Source organism: Salvelinus alpinus, chromosome 38, assembly GCF_045679555.1.
Source record: "Salvelinus alpinus chromosome 38, SLU_Salpinus.1, whole genome shotgun sequence".
In the NCBI taxonomy this organism is placed as follows: domain Eukaryota; kingdom Metazoa; phylum Chordata; class Actinopteri; order Salmoniformes; family Salmonidae; genus Salvelinus; species Salvelinus alpinus.
Window position 1 is genome coordinate 5,577,925 of NC_092123.1, and position 20,851 is coordinate 5,598,775.

A 20,851-nucleotide genomic window follows, 5' to 3' on the forward strand; every position below is an offset into this window, starting at 1 on the left:
AAGAAATTCACACCAGACGTCCCAAGAATATTGCTGAACTGGAACAGTTTTGTAAAGAGGAATGGTCCAAAATTCCTCCTGACCGTTGTGCAGGTCTGATCCGCAACTACAGAAAACATTGGGTTGAGGTTATTGCTGCCAAAGGAGGGTCAACTAGTTATTAAATCCAAGGGTTCACATAGTTTTTCTACCCTGCACTGTGAATGTTTACACAATGTGTTCAATAAAGACATGAACACGTATAATTGTTTGTGTGTTATTAGTTTAAGCAGACTGTGTTTGCCTATTGTTGTGACCTAGATGAAGATCAGATCAAATTGTATGACCAATTTATGCAAAAATCCAGGTATTTCAAAAGGGTTCACATACTTTTTCTTGACACTGTATGCATCTCACTGTATGGACGTCTCCCTATATAGACATCTTATAAAAGCACAAGTCCCATCTCCTGACTTCCTTCTGTTCTCTGTACTGTTGTCCTGAACAGGGTCAGTTAGAGACTGGATAGAAACACTAAAAGAGACCTCCCGGGTGGCGCAGTCATCTAAGGCACTGCATCGCAGTGCTAGCTGTGCCACCTGAACCCATTCTGGGTTCGAGCTCAGGCTCTGTCGCAACCGGCCGCGACCGGGAGGCCAATGGGGCGGCGCACAATTGGCCCAGCATCGTCCGGGTTAGGGAGGGTTTGGCCGGCAGGGATATTCTTGTCTCATTGCGCACTAGTGACTCCTGTGGCGGGCCGGGCGCAGTGCATGCTGACCAGGTCGCCAGGTGTACGGTGTTTCCTCCGACACATTGGTGCGGCTGGCTTCCGGGTTGGATGTGCATTGTGTCAAGAAGCAGTGCGGCTAGGTTACATTTTACATTACATTTAAGTAATTTAGCAGACGCTCTTATCCAGAGCGACTTACAAATTGGTGCATTCACCTTATGATATCCAGTGGAACAACCACTTTACAATAGTGCATCTAACTCTTTTAAGGGGGGGGGGGTTAGAAGGATTACTTTATCCTATCCTAGGTATTCCTTAAAGAGGTGGGGTTTCAGGTGTCTCCGGAAGGTGGTGATTGACTCCGCTGACCTGGCGTCGTGAGGGAGTTTGTTCCACCATTGGGGTGCCAGAGCAGCGAACAGTTTTGACTGGGCTGAGCGGGAACTGTACTTCCTCAGAGGTAGGGAGGCGAGCAGGCCAGAGGTGGATGAACGCAGTGCCCTTGTTTGGGTGTAGGGCCTGATCAGAGCCTGAAGGTACGGAGGTGCCGTTCCCCTCACAGCTCCGTAGGCAAGCACCATGGTCTTGTAGCGGATGCGAGCTTCAACTGGAAGCCAGTGGAGAGAGCGGAGGAGCGGGGTGACGTGAGAGAACTTGGGAAAGTTGAACACCAGACGGGCTGCGGCGTTCTGGATGAGTTGTAGGGGTTTAATGGCACAGGCAGGGAGCCCAGCCAACAGCGAGTTGCAGTAATCCAGACGGGAGATGACAAGTGCCTGGATTAGGACCTGCGCCGCTTCCTGCGTGAGGCAGGGTCGTACTCTGCGAATGTTGTAGAGCATGAACCTACAGGAACGGGTCACCGCCTTGATGTTAGTTGAGAACGACAGGGTGTTGTCCAGGATCACGCCAAGGTTCTTAGCACTCTGGGAGGAGGACACAATGGAGTTGTCAACCGTGATGGCGAGATCATGGAACGGGCAGTCCTTCCCCGGGAGGAAGAGCAGCTCCGTCTTGCCGAGGTTCAGCTTGAGGTGGTGATCCGTCATCCACACTGATATGTCTGCCAGACATGCAGAGATGCGATTCACCACCTGGTTATCAGAGGGGGGAAAGGAGAAGATTAATTGTGTGTCGTCTGCATAGCAATGATAGGAGAGACCATGTGAGGATATGACAGAGCCAAGTGACTTGGTGTATAGCGAGAATAGGAGAGGGCCTAGAACAGAGCCCTGGGGGACACCAGTGGTGAGAGCACGTGGTGCGGAGACAGATTCTCGCCACGCCACCTGGTAGGAGCGACCTGTCAGGTAGGACGCAATCCAAGCGTGGGCCGCGCCGGAGATGCCCAGCTCGGAGAGGGTGGAGAGGAGGATCTGATGGTTCACAGTATCAAAGGCAGCCGATAGGTCTAGAAGGATGAGAGCAGAGGAGAGAGAGTTAGCTTTAGCAGTGCGGAGCGCCTCCGTGACACAGAGAAGAGCAGTCTCAGTTGAATGACTAGTCTTGAAACCTGACTGATTTGGATCAAGAAGGTCATTCTGAGAGAGATAGCAGGAGAGCTGGCCAAGGACGGCACGTTCAAGAGTTTTGGAGAGAAAAGAAAGAAGGGATACTGGTCTGTAGTTGTTGACATCGGAGGGATCGAGTGTAGGTTTTTTCAGAAGGGGTGCAACTCTCGCTCTCTTGAAGACGGAAGGGACGTAGCCAGCGGTCAAGGATGAGTTGATGAGCGAGGTGAGGTAAGGGAGAAGGTCTCCGGAAATGGTCTGGAGAAGAGAGGAGGGGATAGGGTCAAGCGGGCAGGTTGTTGGGCGGCCGGCCGTCACAAGACGCGAGATTTCATCTGGAGAGAGAGGGGAGAAAGAGGACAAAGCACAGGGTAGGGCAGTGTGAGCAGAACCAGCGGTGTCGTTTGACTTAGCAAACGAGGATCGGATGTCGTCGACCTTCTTTTCAAAATGGTTGACGAAGTCATCAGCAGAGAGGGAGGAGGGGGGAGGAGGGGGAGGAGGATTCAGGAGGGAGGAGAAGGTGGCAAAGAGCTTCCTAGGGTTAGAGGCAGATGCTTGGAATTTAGAGTGGTAGAAATTGGCTTTAGCAGCAGAGACAGAAGAGGAGAATGTAGAGAGGAGGGAGTGAAAGGATGCCAGGTCCGCAGGGAGGCGAGTTTTCCTCCATTTCCGCTCGGCTGCCCGGAGCCCTGTTCTGTGAGCTCGCAATGAGTCGTCGAGCCACGGAGCAGGAGGGGAGGACCGAGCCGGCCTGGAGGATAGGGGACATAGAGAGTCAAAGGATGCAGAAAGGGAGGAGAGGAGGGTTGAGGAGGCAGAATCAGGAGATAGGTTGGAGAAGGTTTGAGCAGAGGGAAGAGATGATAGGATGGAAGAGGAGAGAGTAGCGGGGGAGAGAGAGCGAAGGTTGGGACGGCGCGATACCATCCGAGTAGGGGCAGTGTGGGAAGTGTTGGATGAGAGCGAGAGGGAAAAGGATACAAGGTAGTGGTCGGAGACTTGGAGGGGAGTTGCAATGAGATTAATGAGGTTGGGTTGTGTTTCGGAGGACGCATGACTCTCGACCTTCGCCTCTCCCGAGTCCGTACGGGAGTTGCAGCGATGAGACAAGACTAACTACTACCAATTGGATTCCACGAAATTGGGGAGAAAAGGGGTAAAAAAGGTGCTAAATAATAAATACATTGGTCAGCCATTAAATATATAGTGCTGAGTCACTGTAATTGAGTGAATAACCTTGTCCAAAATCAACTAGTTCAACACTCCATGTGGCATAGAGCCTTAGAGCAAACAAAGTAAGGCCTTTCCTTCACCTCTATTAAAAAATATAGAGGTATAAAATATTTACCTTCGTGGCTATCACATATAAAACATGAGTTCATTTGAAAAAGCAAAAATCAACAGCTTTTTAATCATCATTATGTTATTTCTGATATATGCAATACCACCAAGATCTTGTTCATTAGGTTGTCCACTGCATGGTAACCAAGATGGAATTGAAAGCAGACAATTTCACAAGACAAGTACTGCAGGGCCATCTAGTGGCTATTGAACAACACACTAGCTCAAGCAGCATACAGGAGAGGAACTAACCAAGCCTACTATAGCACAAACCAGACTCCTTACCACATGAATGACACATTTCAAATTTCCATATATACTACGGAGGCCTTAATATAGCAAATCTGTATTACTCTCAAATCAAACTACCTATATAACTATACATCAAATCAACCCCTATACCCTACCCCTAGACACTACTAATGGTTAGTGTGAATATCAAATCAACCCCTATACCTTACCCCTAGACACTACTAATGGTTAGTGTGAATATCAAATCAACCCCTATACCCTACCCCTAGACACTACTAATAGTTAGTGTGAATATCAAATCAACCCCTATACCCTACCCATAGTCACTACTAATTGTTAGTGTGAATACCAAATCAACCCATATATATATATACCCTACTCCTAGACATTACATTTGAAACCCTACTTCTTCAAAGAGTATCTTAAATAATCCCACAGCACCCTTCCTCATACCACCTCTTCCCCCTCCCCCCAAAAGTGCCAAACACTCGCACTTGACCCCCCCCCGTTGTCTTAAGATGAATGCACTAACTGTAAGTTGCTCTGGATAAGAGTGTCTTCTAAAAGTCCCAAAAGAGAAAGACAAAGTAACACTGAATGAAGAAGGTGCCCCACACTACTGCAACACCACAACCAGGACAGTTTCCAGACAAAAAAATATTAATTAAAAAATTAATAAATTAAATACAAAACAATGACAAAACCATTTTTTTCTTCAGTTGTGAGCCCAGTGTGTTAGAGTTGAAGCCGTCCAATAAATAGCCATGTTTCACTCTAACTCTGTGACTTGGCCCAAGACTTTAATTCGCTAAAGCAGTTGAGCATTAAACCCTATTCACAACTAAAACCAGCCCCAGCTCTTCAACACGACCGTAAATCCAGGGATACTATGTGGAGCGGCTTTTACGCACCAGGGAGCCTCTCCATCACGCGTAATGGCTGCCGTAAATAACACGCCACTACAGGAACATAAACCCACTATCACAGGGCTGGTGCCAAGTTAGAGCTGGACCAAACCCAAATGAGTTCCTTTACCGTGACTAGTTAGACCGGAGTTGAACAACTGAACATGAGTTGAAGTAATCGCTTTCGAAAGTTTAGTGACCTTTTTGGAAACTAGACCTTTTCTCTTTCAGAAGAGATGGGTTTTCTATCATAAAAATGAGCCAACTCTAACATAAACAGGTTTAAACACAGGCACAGTGCAAAAAACTAAAACATCTAATCAGAAAATTAAAGGTAAATTGCGGTATTTTGATTGAATATTTAAGGGATTCAAGGAGTAACTTAAATTACTTGGCATCAAAAATGTGTCGACCGATTGTTCAAATACCCCCACTAATTGCCTAAAGATGTTTACTGTATGTTAAAATCACCTCTATATGCAAAGGTCCAATTTGCCTCAAACATAACTGCAAATGACACTGTTCAGTGATTTGGCCTGGGTTCCTGCAATTGTCCATTGTCCCTGCTTTTTGTTAACCATATCTACTTAAAAACACCCCAGGCACAACAACCATGAAATAAATAAAAAAAAGGTATCAACCCCAAATGGCACCCTATTCCCTACATACTACTCGATAATCTCCCTAAGGGCCCTGGTCAAAAGTAGTGCACCACATAGGGAATAGGGTGCAATTTGGAACTCTACCCACGTCTGCATACAAAGCCTTGCCAAGAGCTTCAACAACAACACACTTATAACAGCATACATTATATTAAAAGCAGTCTTCTGCTTTTGTTCAATGTATAATTTCTGCCATTTAACAAGGCCCAGATCCGTTAAATCCAACTTTAAGATATCTTTACGTTGCCAGAAAATCCTAGCGAGACATTACAGTATTTACAGTATTTACTGTCCACAGACTTTATATGCGTATGGCAATTGGCCTTGCGCAGTGATACCAAGCCTGATAATTGAAAGCATACTCCAACGTGCTAAAACCAACCACTAACATTAAGCTGCAGCTAGACTAGACTACATTCAGTATTGTCAAAAAGAGGATCAACTCGATGTGAGAAAAACTGTTCAGGCAATCAGTAGAAAAACTAGCATAAGCATTCTTTCTAAAGCAACATTTACTTTGATGTCTCGAGTGACTAAAAAAGGATATACCTCTGATTATGATTAGCTTGCATGGTAGTAAACTGTCTGCACGGATGTTCTTCCCTCTCCGTCCAGTAGATGGCCTTCTCTTCCTAAAAAAACATATCTGTCAAGGCCCATATTCACAAAGTGTCTCAGAGTTGGAGTGCTGATCTAGGATCAAGTCCTACTTGTCCATATAATCTTATTAATTGTGATCTAAAAGGAAAAACTGATCCTAGAACATTTATAATACTGTACCGGGTACTTTTGTCACATTTAATGTCTCCTCCTTTACTTTTATCAGTCATATAATCTGTCAAATGAGATGCTTCATGATTCTGCTGACTCATCAAGGTTTAGCGAGTGACTCTGCCTAGGGATTGTAGCTGGGTATTCCGGATTAACTTTGAACTCAATGGGATTATCATGCTATTACCTGGGAAGTTATGGTGTGGAAATAAGCAAGGCCAGTGACTGCATCCAAATATTGTTCGGTGAAGAGTGAAACATTGGACTACCTAGTCAGTTGCACAACTGAATACATTCAACCAAAATGTGTCTTCCGCATTTAACCCAACCCCTGTGAAAAAAGGCACGGATATGGAGCTGGGTGTATGCATACGATCCATCATTAGCAAAATATATACATATGGTATAAACATAGAATCATTACTTCAAATCATGTCTCTGTCATAATATTCAGCATATGTAACTGGGCAGGGCTCTCAGTAGTGAATTACTAGACCTTCCGTAACCCCCTGATACCCCTCCATGATCCGGAGGAGATTTTAAATTAATTAGAGACTACTGCGTCTCTCAAGGCCACATTGTGCACCAGCTGCAGTCTGTGCAATGTTAGCAGTGAATGTGTGTGTGTGTGTGTGTGTGTGTGTGTGTGTGTGTGTGTGTGTGTGTGTGTGTGTGTGTGTGTGTGTGTGTGTGTGTGTGTGTGTGTGTGTGTGTGTGTGTGTGTGTGTGTGTGTGTGTGTGTGTGTTTGTGTGTGTGTGTGTGGGTGAGGAGAGAGTGTGTGTGTGTGTGTGTGTGTGTGTGTGTGTGTGTGTGTGTGTGTGTGTGTGCCCCTCTCTCACTCAATAATCTCTTCATTACACAGTGCACCTCAGTATGAGGCTGGGAGGCTCTCGCTGAATCAAAGGTCTGGAGGATATCTCCTTGGCTCAGTACTGCAACACAAACATCAGGGACACAAAGCACCATGCAGGTTCCTCCTCCTTCATCAATAATACATGTTGTTTACTGTCTGCCTGTCTGCCTGCCAGGCTGGCAGTATATTGACCAGACTGGATTCTGCTGGAAGAAGTGTAACAAGGGGATTTGTCTGACTGGCAAACTGTAGGCTAAACAATGTGTGTTCACTACAATACAGAATACAGGTATTTACATGCTATTATGACAACAACAACAACAAAATGCTTTAAAAAGTAGCATGTAATGTAGCATGTCATGTAGCATGTCATCATGTAGCATGTCATGAGCATGTCATGTAGCATGTCATGTAGCATGTCATGTAGCATGTCATCATGTAGCATGTCATGAGCATGTCATGTAGCATGTCATGTAGCATGTCATGTAGCGTGTGTAGCATGTCATGTAGCAGGTCATGTAGCATGTGTAGCATGTTATGTAGCATGTCATGTAGCGTGTGTAGCATGTCATGTAGCATGTCATGTAGCATGAGTAGCATGTCATGTAGAATGTGTAGCATGTCATGTAGCGTGTGTAGCATGTCATGTAGAATGTGTAGCATGTCATGTAGAATGTGTAGCATGTCATGTAGAATGTGTAGCATGTCATGTAGCATGTCATGTAGCATGTCATGTAGAATGTGTAGCATGTCATGTAGCATGTCATGTAGAATGTGTAGCATGTCATGTAGCATGTCATGTAGCATGTTTGCCTGAAGTGCCTTTACTCTCTTAGCCTAATTGCACTGAAATAATACATTTTCTAAATAACAATTTAATTTCAGGCAGGTTCTTAGTAGTAGCTCTGCCCTTGGTACATTGAGCAGTGAACAATTACCATAATATCCATATTTAAATTGCAATATAAAATATGATTATAGTCTTGAACATGGCCATTTGCTAAAATAATACTTATCTTCGAAATACAGAGGATGGTGTAAACTGAACCTCATGCTATTCAGTAGAAATCACTGCCCCACAGGTCCCTAGGGAGTCCATAAATTCAATTATCATGCAGGGCAAACCATTACATTAGAGCCTGGCTATTGCTCTCACGTAGGCAGCCACTGCGGATGTACAGTATACACACACCCCGGGATATGGTAAACCGTATGAGTGGCCCAGTTATCATTGCCAAGGGACCCACACCCTGTCCATTCACACAGAGAAAGAGAAAGAGAGAGATAGAAAGAAAAAGAGAGAAAAAAAAGAGAGGCACACACACACACGCAGAAACGTAAGCACACACACACACACCCCAACCCCCCCACCCCACGTGCTCCGTCCAGAGACTGCTGGCTCTGTGGAGATGCGATTTAGGCCTGCCTGTCACCGCTCGTCACCCATCTCAATGTGTGAAACCACTATGGGAGAGAGGGATCCCAGTGATGGCTGTCACCGCTCGTCACCCATCTCAATGTGTGAAACCACTATGGGAGAGAGGGATCCCAGTGATGGCTGTCACCGCTCGTCACCCATCTCAATGTGTGAAACCACTATGGGAGAGAGGGATCCCAGTGATGGCTGTCACCGCTCGTCACCCATCTCAATGTGTGAAACCAATATGGGAGAGGGGGATCCCAGTTATGGCTGTCACCGCTCGTCACCCATCTCAATGTGTGAAACCACTATGGGAGAGAGGGATCCCAGTGATGGCTGTCACCGCTCGTCACCCATCTCAATGTGTGAAACCACTATGGGAGAGAGGGATCCCAGTGATGGTCCCCATAGTGGTTTCGCACATTGAGATGGGTGACGAGCGGTGACAGCCATCACTGGGATCCCTCTCTCCCGGCACATGGCTGATAAGCCCCAATCTGTAGAGACAGCACCTGAGTCCCCAGCGGTCCCCTCGGTCCCCAGGCCCTCACCAGTGTCATAGATCCTCCAAACAGCTGTCAAAGGCATCTCCATGCTGTCTCCACACAGACCTCAGTCCACCACACAGACTTCAACCATAGAAATACAAGGAATATACTATAGAATGGAAGTAGGCTATTATACTAGCACAATTCTAGAATATAAGTAATGCTATTTCTATTACTTCAACTCACTATGCAATCCCTTTCTCTCTTTTCCCACTAATGGAGAGCTTATAGCTAGAATGCATAGGCACACTTTTTTGGTTCATCATCCATTTGGCCTACTGCACTGTGTGTTTGTCCAGATCTCTTTTAACACTCAGACTTGTAACAGTACCCCGTTTATCTTAAGCGCATTTTCCCCATGAATTACCACTGGTGCATTTGGATCCTTTGGAGTAAATGAGACTGCTGAATAGCCTAGAATTCGATGCTGATGAGAAAATGTTTCAATCCCTTTCGCTTGAGTTTCATTCAAGCGTGAGCGAATCACATGCAGTAATCAAGGAAGGAGAAATAAAGTGGTGTGAGTGTGTGTGAGTGCGTGCGTGTGTTTGTAGACTTGCATGTGTGTGAATGTGTCCGTGCATGCACGCTGTACGCATCTACACTTCATTATGGGTCTATTAAGCTGTGATACCATGTTGTGCCTCAGAAGGCAAAGAAAATAAAGTGTGTTTCACACAAAGTGCAGCATTTATTTTCCCACGTAGTTTAGATAGCCGCTTCCAGTGGTCATAATCTCAGCCGCAGCACCTAGCGACCTCAGAAGCCACACATGTTTTACTTCTCTCTCTCTCTCTCTCCCCCTCTCTCCCTCCCTCCCTCCCTCCCCAGCATCCTGCCTAGGACAGAAACACCCACCTACCCACGCACGCATGCATGCATGCCCACACGCACTCCCCCCACACTCCCAGGACTCATTAAGCCAGCAAGCCCAAATACTCCTCTCTCTCTGGGCTGGCTTGGATGTGAAGAATTCCAGAATTCTGAATTCCAGGGGAAACCCACAGCAGCGACTAGTACTGAATGAGAGGGTTTGACTGGAGAAAGACAGGCCACGCTTGTTGGAGTGACTGGGCCTGTGTTCTGCCTTCTCTGAGCATAAACACGACCAGTTACCAGAGCTCATCATCAAATACCTTGTGGGGGATCCAGTGTTTTTCTTCCTGACTGAGTTTGAACGGAAGGTGGCTGGGTGGGGCTGGCTGATTAAACACCCTGCAGGGCTTAAGATAATGTTTAAGCAGTACACAGCACGTTCAAAGGCCTGGCAGGTATGGCTATAACAACATCTCCTTATAACCAATAAACCAATGTATATAAGTCATGTCTATCATATAGGGACCCAGTATCTTAACCTCAATTCTCATTTAGAAGACCAGGGGCCATATTTATCAAGTGTCTCAGAGTAGGAGTGCTGATTTGAATAGGGTTACATGGACAGGGTGAGCAACTGATCCTAGATCAGCACTCCTACTCTGAGACACTTGATACATACTTATTGCTTTTTACAAACTCCTGTAGTTTAAGTCCTGATAACAAACTTTAAATGCCCAATGAAGAATGATACAGAAGTCTAAGGCCCATGTCATTCACAGTTGCCATGGTTTTGCGCAACTGTACCCCCCCAATTTAAAACACTAGCTAAAGTTAAGACTTGTTACTCAGTCGTATTAACATCGAGTGTTGTATTACAAAATCAAAATCCTCCCTCCCTCTCCCCCTCCCTCCCTCTGCAGAGAAGAGAGCATAACTAGTTAAAGAGGAGGGTCAGATATGCACACTTCAAAGTCTACAGCATTTCATCTGTCGTCTTCTGGAGGCTGTGTCTGTGTTGGTATCTGTATATCATTACGTGTCTGTGTGTGCGAGGAGGTTACTCACGAGTTCACCTTGCCATCCCATTAACAATTATCTCCCTGATGCAGCCCTCTCGTTTGATTTCTATTAAAGACCCTTAAGACCATGCCTGAGCTCCCAGAGGAGAGGAGCATCTCCCAGGCATGTGTGTGTGAGGAGGGATAATCCCAATTTCAAAATGGAGCTCAGAGAGACACACACACACACACCCCACATTCTTCTTTTACCACTCCCTTCCCCTCCTCCTGTCTAACACAGATAACTCATCCCTCCTTCACCCCCCTTTCCTCACACACACACACACGGAGTTGTAATTAGCATGGCATCCACTCTCACGACTCGAAGAAGCAGTACTCAGAGAAAACCACCCACAGCCAGGCAGTAGATATTTCCCTACTAGCTCTTCACTAAGGTCAGAGGCTGATCAGTCTCTTAGTCTGACTGACTACAGGACGAGGTGCTGACACACAGAGTTTCCCAATGGAGCCTGAGATAAGAGCTATGTGGGAACTTCCTTCTCTTGTGCTGGGACTGTATGGAATTTGCTACAGTGAGCCTCAACAGCGAGAGCCTGCACTGTGTTAAAACACATGTGACTCTGATTGCAGAGCATACCTCAGGAGCCGCAATGCAGAAATCAATACACTGGGTAGGTCGTTCTCCGCAGTCACAAACTAACATCCAAGTGTTTTCCAAAGACTCCATGGTAAACATCACTGTCTCAGTGGGGTGCTCCCAGGAAACATTTCTCTTACGATCTACATCGTCATTTAGCAGATCTTTTTATCCAGAGCAACTTACAGCAGTAAGTGCATACATGTTCATACTGGTCCCATGTGGGAATCAAACCCACAACCCTGGCAGTGCAAGCACCATGCTCTACCAACTGAGCCATACAGGACCATCTATACAAAGAAGGCTATGTACAGTATGCGGCCATTGTCATGATGCGTATGCTAGCCACTCTATACAGTATATAGTGTTGTTCATATCCATGTCTGTTCTACTGTATTTTAGTGTTACGAGCCCAGGCGGTTAACTCGGTATTCTCAGGCGGACTTCTAGAATGCTGGAACTCGAGACCACTACCACCACGAAAAAAGCATTGTAGATATGGCGATCCTAGAGTATGTAAATCTCAAGTCTGCTTTAGGATTGCTGCCATAGCGCTCTTTTATGAAGCTATTTGGGGCTGTAGTGAATTTACTGCGGTTCTAAACAGCTGAGTCCAAGGCCTGGCTGTCGCTCTAGAGACCGTGGTCCGCTGGTATCTGCTCTGTCACACTGTCAGTCCCCTCTCTGTGAACCCTACCTCACACCCTCTGCGTCAGCACGACTGGCTCCCTGGTCTGCTTTCCCCTTGTTTTACAACCACTGTGTGTGTCTGTGTGTGTGTGTGTCTGTGTGTGCGTGTGTGTTTAAGCGCTACATTTGACGTCATCCCTGAAAACTGCAGCACTAATGGGCCATAATATGGGTTGATAATATCATGGCGATGGGAGCAAGACCTAGAATTGCCACCCAGAAAAGTGCTGCAAGACCCAACGTAAATATATGTTTTTGGTTGAGGAAAGTTAGCAGTGCAGTGACCTTGGTCGATGACCGAGCAGGACTGGCATGCCTACAACTGTGGGCTGTGGGTTTAAGGCTGATAATGTGTGTGTGTGTGTGGTGTGTCTGTGTGTAAGACAGAGCATCAACAGTACCATTGTTCCTTCGCTTTTGCTTCGTGCGACTTCCCTCTGCAGGCGAGCCACGGCCAGTTTCTCCCTGAACAAAGAGAGAGAGAGAGAGAGAGAGAGAGAGAGAGAGAGAGAGAGAGAGAGAGAGAGAGAGAGAGAGAGAGAGAGAGAGAGAGAGAGAGAGAGAGAGAGAGAGAGAGAGAGAGAGAGAGAGAGAGAGGGAGAGGGAGAGGAGGGGAGAGCAAGAGAGAGAGAGAGGAGGGGAGAGCAAGAGAGAGAGAGAGAAGGGGAGAGCAAGAGAGAGAGAGAGAGAGCAAGAGAGAGAGAGAGGAGTGGAGAGCAAGAGAGAGAAAGAGAGAGAGAACAAAAGAGAGAGAGAGAGAACAAAAGAGAGAGAGAGAGAGAACAAGAGAGAGCGAGAACAAGAGACAAGTGAATAGCTGATCGTTTTTCATTGGGACACAGTCAGGCAGGCCTGTCACCTCTCTCTGTCAGTGCTCCACGCACTGTGTTCTGCCAAACAACTAGCTAACAGCACTGTGGTTTACCAACACGTCAACAAACAACAAACAGAAAGGGTATAGGGGGCAGCAACTAGACACTAAACAGAGACACACTAGCCTACGCCTTGATAAAAATAGCACACAAAAAGCATGAAAAGCATTCCACTTTGACAACCATAAACATCCACTCAGTCATAGAGATACAGTGTCTAGCGTTCTATTTCTATGAAATAGCACAGACAACCCCCCCCCCCCCCCCCCAATCTCACGCGAGCTCAATCATTTTGCTAATGAGAGAAAGTGGCGCGCTCATGTACTGGCACTGATAACGATGGCCTCTCCAGAGCTTTTCCCAAGGTATCACTGCCTGACTGACTAACAGTTCTCTCGGCCAGGCATGCCTTCCATATTAACAACATACCGTAACATGTTTGAAAGCTACAGACAAGAGGAATTGTACTGCTGCGGTTTCAATGCCAGCCAGCCACCATCATATTGTTACCCCACAAAACAACGCTTAGTTTTCCATATTACTGTAGCTACCTGTCTGGAAGCAACAGACAACTCCTCTAGGCCAGGCATACCTTCCATATTAGCAACATATCTAAAGGCAAGAAACAAGAAGAGGTACTGTAATGCTGTGGTTTCATTGCCCACCCGCCACCATTGTTAGCCTACAAAATAACTCTTAGTATTAGATATAGGGCAATTTCACGACATCGGAATAGCGCTGAGACTCCAACAATGAGTTTCTTCTTTGACTCACCTGGGGAAAGTCCTGTGTTAAAAAGACTCCCAAGGTGGTAGCTATAGTAGATGAATATGGATATAGTGGATGAATATGGATGGTGAAGTCCCCACTGAATTAGCAGTTTGTAGGACAATATACTCGCCAGCGCTAAATAAGAAAGTTCTGGTTTGTTTGTCATCCAACTGCTGTGTGTGAGGAAAGGGAAAGAGAGACAAAGTCTTGGCACGCCGACTGATTGAGAAACAGTGATGCGGTGAATCCGACCGTGTGTGTGTGTGTGTGTGTGTGTGTGTGTGTGTGTGTGTGTGTGTGTGTGTGTGTGTGTGTGTGTGTGTGTGTGTGTGTGTGTGTTGTGTCACCTTGTGAGAAACTCCTGAACTTCTGTAACTCGTCACCACGTCTACACTGTTTTCCTAGCTGTCAACTCATCACATACCCTGCTGCTACTGTTTATTATCTATCCTGTTGCCCCTACCCATATACATATCTACCTCAATTACCTCGTACCCCTGCGCATGGACTCAGTACTGGTACCCCGTGTATATAGCCAAGTTATCGTTACTCATTGTGTATTTATTCCTTGTGTTGTTATCTTTTTATTACTCATATTTTTTCTCTCTCTGCATTGTAGGGAAGTAAAGCATTTCCCTGGTAATCTACACCTGTTGTTTATTAAGAAAGCCTTTGTCAGGTCTGCGAGCTAGACATGTAAGGGGTTAAGTTTCAGGCCACTTATTCACAGACATGTTAAACAGACAGGAAACTTAAGCTAACTGCGCCCGTTGAGAAAATCATTGCCAAAAATAGAGCCATTTTACATTCTGTGTAAAACATAATTACGGTAATTGGTACATTTTTAACAGGCAGTCAAAACAATATTTCAACATGGCACCATTTGACTCCAATTTCAGCCCTGAGAATGTGGAGGGGTGGTATTTGAATAGGATCATGTAAGTAAGAGGTGGAAAAAGACCGCTGGAGTAATAGACAACCCATTAGGCATATTTGATCCCGACATCATGTGGCATCTGCATTTCAACCACCACCAAGTTAGCCCATTCTGCTGATCTGTTTCTCTGGGAGCGGCTAGGCTAGCCTGTCCATGACCAGCTGTGTAAACCTACCTCTCAAAAGAGACACAGAATGAGAGTCAGTCCTAAAAGCTATAATGACAAACATTCCAGATATCAGAACTCATTCTCCTTGAGCTGTGATGGTGGTTATAAATAAATAAGGCTGTTTTCCAATATGTCACACAAGCATGCAGTACCACTTACTAGAATGTATTGGGCATGTGTTCTAATTAAATGGTATAGTACTACGGAATTGGAACAGGGCCAAGATGTGTTTTCCAATACTCTGATCCCATGTTTGATCGAACACAGGCGGAAAGGAAGCATGCTGTATGCTCAGACTGCTAGCTGTCCACAGTTGACCATGTGTTTGTGAACCTTTTCATCTCAATATTTAATTGAAACCCCAGCTGCATCCAAACCCTCCTCCCTCCATCCCCGCGTTTCCCCCCTGCTCTTTGAACACAGTTAGGGAGCTTCGGGAGCGAGTGCATTCCAACGGCAGCGACGGGTAGACAGATCGGGGTTGGCACCTCGCTGGCCTCCAGCAGTTCCCAGTGACCTGGAATCACCTGGCACTGCCCGCACCAGTGCCCAGTCTGTGCCCACAGTCTGCCCACAATATATCCACCACAAGCAGTTGGGCCAGTGGAGAGCAGGAACGCAGCCTGACTAGCTCCACGCTTCAGTGAAGCAGGCCCAGCCACATAACACCCCCCGCGGACGCCCCACTGCTTCCCACGCCTCGCACAAGGTGCTGCTGCGAAGGGCAACGGGCCAAGGACCAGGGAGGGCCAAGCTCTGCCCCCAGGCTGACACCACGGGCAGGGCAGGGGCAAGGGAGGGCCCCCCAACCATCTCATATCCCACATGCCATCTCATCGCTCGCCCTATAGGGCTAGGGGTACTTTTGGCAATATGTACTGACAGTATGAACGTTATGCCAAAAAACTACATTTGATTGGTTACTGCAGTGTATTGGACCAGAACTATACTGAAACCTTATTAATCAGGGTACATATGTTTCTGAACTAGATCTGTCACATCTAGTTCTGATCCAGGATCAGCGGTCAGGATCAGCTGTCAGTTGTCCACCCACCCACACAATACTGTATTGGTCTTTTCCTCATTGGGATGTTGGTATTCATGCACCATCACAACAACATCACCTTCCTTTAGGTTTCATATGACAGCCTAGAATGTGCCAAGGCGAGGCGAGGACAGGTGTGTGTATGAACACAGATCAAATCAGCCCTGTTTCCCCAGACATTCTCCCACATTCTCCAGGCTAACCAATCTTCCCCATCTCCAGATTGTTTTCGTCGTCACGCGGAGACAAAGGAGCGCGGCTGCTTTGGCGTCGGAGCATACCCGCGTGCAAAGACATGATCTGGCGAGGGGCGGGAGGATCAATCATTCTCCGGGAGATGTTATTTGCCAACCTGAGCTGACACGTTCGCCCCCCAGACACGCTTTGAACTGCATTGTGGGAGGCAGAGCTCATTTTGTTGTGTTTTTTCTTTTATCCTTATGATTGTTCCATTGTCAACCATTGTCCCTTGTGTGAGGTTGTCTGGTTTAAGTCTATTTTGTCATTCTAAGTTTGCCTGATGAGGAAAGACGTGAATATACAAGGAAAAAAGTAATCCTTACTCATAATGCTTAGGGTTACTCTGTATACCAAACTACACATTCATACACTGGCAAGCCAAACCTACCTCTCTGTCCTAACAAAACCATTGTTACATATGCAGTAGCGTTGTGGCAATGAGAAAATGACATACTGTGGCAGGTAGCCTAGCGTTTAGAGCACTGGGCCAGTAACCGAAAGATTCAAATACCCGAGCAGACAAAGTGGAAACCTGTCAATGTGCCCTTGAGCAAGGCACTTAACCCTAATTCCCTGCAGGGATGCCGTACTACCATGGCCGACCCTGTAAAACAACATATTTCACTGCTGTGACAATAAGACATTGTCCATGGATGTACGCTACAAATAGTCTAATTTGGCTAAAACTGGAAATCGACCTCACCATCCACTACATAATAATGAAAACTCTTCTACAGCAACATCAGCTCTCATAGTCTATACTCTAAACACACCACTCTGGGAAAAGGATGCCTGAATAAAATAGCCCTCCAATAGTGTTAATACAAGGCTTACATAAGCAAACGGAACATCTAAACCATGACATTATCTCAATCTGAGTAAACCGCAAATGTACACAGAGTGAAGTGGCTGGGAAGCATAAATGTTTGGATGATGATGAGTCCCCATACATTTATGTATTAGCGCTGGCTAGCTCCACGCTGAGTTTTAACTCTGCAGATGAACAAATCTGGTGTGTGTGTGCGCACGTGTGACTAAACATGTGTCCGTGTGTGTTTGGAGAGACCTTGCCGGTTGGCTCTCTTTTTGGCCATTTCCTTAATCCGTCTATCCCACGGTTATGCAACCCTCTCAGTGATTCCAATGCCATATTTCCCTCCATGGAGCGTCAGGCCAATGAGTTTGTTCAGGCGCTTATTAAGTTATAGCGTCCGTTAGAAAGCAATAATGGCTAATGCCCCTGTGTGTGTGTGTGTGTGTGTGTGTGTGTGTGTGTGTGTGTGTGTGTGTGTGTGTGTGTGTGTGTGTGTGTGTGTGTGTGTGTGTGTGTGTGTGTGTGTGTGTGTGTGTGTGTGTGTGTGTGTGTGTGTGTGTGTGTGTGTGTGTGTGTGTGTGTGTGTGTGTGTGTGTGTGTGTGTGTGTGTGTACGCACATGTACGTTATGCAGTTACAGCTATGTCACTAGAAAACTTTCCCCCTTAGCACTGAGAGGCAGAGAGAGGCTACTACACCTACCACCCACATCTGAGGGTTTCTGACCTCTGGTACCCTGTCCAGACCTGGGCTACACGGGAGAGCAGCGGGAGGCTGGAGCCGTATGTTATCACCTCACACACACCCATGAAATGAGGAGGTCAGAGGGCCAATGAGTGTTACCACACCGCATGCGTCAATAATAGAAGACATGAAACATGATGAGTTTTCTTTAGAAACACACAAAGAACACAAAAGCGGTGTTTTGGATAAGAATGGCTCCATCTTTTAAGACATTTTAACACTTTATAAATTATGGAAAGCCTTGATAGAGAACAGCCAGTGAACGAACCATGATCCTTTTCAGAGGCAGAGACATATTTTACAGTAGGAAAAGTTCAAACGGAATGGTGTTCACATATTATACGCTTTGCCAATTGCCTTATTTTCCGAAATTACAACACATTTATCACACATTTATTTCCACACAATTAAGAAAACCCAAGGTAACAGTCACACAAACCACTAATACTCTGTCCAATGACAGCTATGGCGAATTTAGCTCTGAAGCCTTGTGTCTGACATGGTTTAGAACGTTCCTAGCGAGCAAGGAGCCCCCCCCACACCTCCCCCCCGTCTCTCTAAACGTTTTCTCATTGGGCATGTCACGGCCGACCTCGATTGTTTCTAAACCACATCAGCCACAGTCAGACGGAACGAAACACTCCGACAGAACAGATGTACTCTGAAATGGCCCCCAATGCCCCGACATCACAAGACAGTTCACAGACAGAATGCAGACAGTCGGCTCGGGCACCATGAATGGAGATTGTGAATCATCAGTCACAAACCGCTGCAGGTGTTCAGTGTTGGAACCAGACGCAAACGTGCACGAATGCGCACGCGACTGTGTGTACATACACACACACGTCTGCATGCATGCACACAAACATAGGGCATTTTCACCATCTATATCAAACCACAGTCACTCAGGTAGTCACTCATGTTCCAACATGTAATCGTGTGTGTATCACTCCTATAGTTGTCTTTGTCTGTCCATTCCTTTCCCCGTGGAGCCAGTGCTGATGTCACACTGACCAACACGTGACAACACCCATCACAAGCTTTTCATTCGCTCTGCAGTAGGCCCTTCAAATGCACTGACTGCCTCTCAATATGGGGGGACTCACTCTTAAGCCTCACAGACACGCACGCACGCACACCATACCCCATTATGGCTGTTTACTGCTGACTCATCCAGGCTAGTTTTAAAGGCCACCCCTGGTCCCTTTTTACTCAGTGTGAATGGGAAGCCATCGACCATCGTTTCAGAGGCAGCGCAAACACGGTCCCCTTTTACAGCAGCAGACAAACAAGTCATTCCTCTAGAATAGACACAAAGGTACGGGTAAACACTGGCTCTCGTTCTCTCAAGGGTCCCTGGTCTCCCTGGAGAGGCCATTACAACGTGTTAGCTATGTTCAAATACTGACACACACATACCGATGTGGACACACACACACCTACATCTACGTCTCTAAGAGAGCACCAGGTACCAGTAGCCAATCCAGTTCTGACCCCACAGAGCCAAATAAAAAGAAAAGAAACGGCAAGTGGATGAGGTCTGCTTGTTTCTCCCACAATTATCCTGTGATTTACGATTGGGATAGACGGGAGATGAAGTGTGTTGCTATTCCCCAGGGCTCGGGTTAACCTCAATCTGAAGCCATGTAACTCAAAGTGCTGATTTAGGATCAGTTACGCATTTTATATCACAATGAATAAGATGACATTGACAGTGGAAACTGGATCCTACATCACTCCAACTGAGAGGCTTGATAAATACGCTCCAGTTCATTCCCAACAAACGTCATAAATGGTTTTGTTTCCCGAAAAGGGTATCTTTAAAACGTGTGAAAAGATCAATCAAGAGATGTTACTAGAATGGTTTGACACCTGTCCTTGGTTAATAATCATGACGGAAGCTTCTGTTTCCAGGTTTTAACAATAAAGAAAGCATTTTCTTCAAAAGTAGATGAACGCTTGTCAAATATCCTGTCATTTTCTCCATCCACGCACCTTGGTTGGATTGTATACCGTTCACATCGTAGCTTTTCTCATCACATTTTTGTGGGATAAAGTATGAAGCTTTGATGGCACAAAAAAAACTCTCAAATGACGGCAGACACATCAATCTTGTCATAAATAGTTTGCATGTGAAAGTTATGACCCAGTTACTGCTGAAAGCCTACTGCTTAAAACTAGTCTTAAAGTCTTAAAACTAAATCCAATCTGGGGTGTTTCCAAATAACTTTTATGTCCACCGGTTTTATCTCTTAAACTTAATCCTTAGTGGACACATGTATCAAAGGGATAGATGCCAACACAATTAAAGATTAAGGTTATATTTAAAGAGGCACAACAACCAGAGTTCTACAAGCCTGTGTTCCAAGAATCTGTCATTGCATAAAGACTCTGATGAGAAAAATAATCCATGGCTTTATTTTGTGGGCCAAACCTGATTGGCAAACTTTGCAATTCAGGAGTTAGCGACTGGAATAATGTCCTGCTAACATTTTCACCTTGGAGAACTCCCGTAGAGCGAGCCCAGCCGTTTTAAACCACAAGATGGCGTTTTAATGGCATAATTTAACAGGGTAATACTGTACTTTGTCTCTAAAGGCAAAGGAGTAATCAGATTCCACCAACACCATCCATTGACAGTTACCACATAAAACCCTTTTATTGCCTATAAATGGTGTTGGGGTATTAACTTTTAATGTTGCTTTAGAGTGGGACACTAGATTCAGAAGGCAGTTAGCCACGACATGGCAAGGATTTAACAGTCTTTCACATTTGAAATATGTCTTTCACATTTGAAACTACGTTGGCAATTGAAAACAAGCCGAGTCATTGCAGCTATAGAACAAATACATTCATATAGCCTACACAGCTGCCAAGCTGATATCTTGCTAATCTCAAAATGACTGAGCTATCCATCAGAGACAAGGCATTTGCCTTGCCCCATTTTCAACAGGGAAACTTAGACAGACTTAGACCGAAACAGGCTCATACTGGCTTGTCCCATGTCGGAGAGCCCTCCAAAGACCTCTGCTGTTTTTAGAGTTTCCCACGTGCTGTTCTTAGCTAGATAAATGTGTAGCGGGACTATGGGAGGAATGCATTCACTGCTGCTCTTAATT

At 45.8% G+C, this 20,851-nt stretch overlaps 1 protein-coding gene across 4 annotated transcripts in view; it reads right to left on the reverse strand.

Moving 5' to 3' along the window:
* The window catches only part of LOC139566448 (nck-associated protein 5-like), a 166,438-nt gene that overhangs the window by 95,507 nt on the left and 50,080 nt on the right, over positions 1-20,851 (reverse strand). For 3 of the 4 annotated variants that reach the window (XM_071387624.1, XM_071387625.1, XM_071387627.1), the window contains one exon: positions 12,543-12,606. The exons of the other annotated variant lie outside the window; for it this stretch is intronic. In XM_071387624.1, the coding sequence (XP_071243725.1) occupies positions 12,543-12,606 (64 nt within the window). The remainder of the gene's footprint in view (positions 1-12,542; positions 12,607-20,851) is intronic. 4 annotated transcript variants of the gene reach the window in all.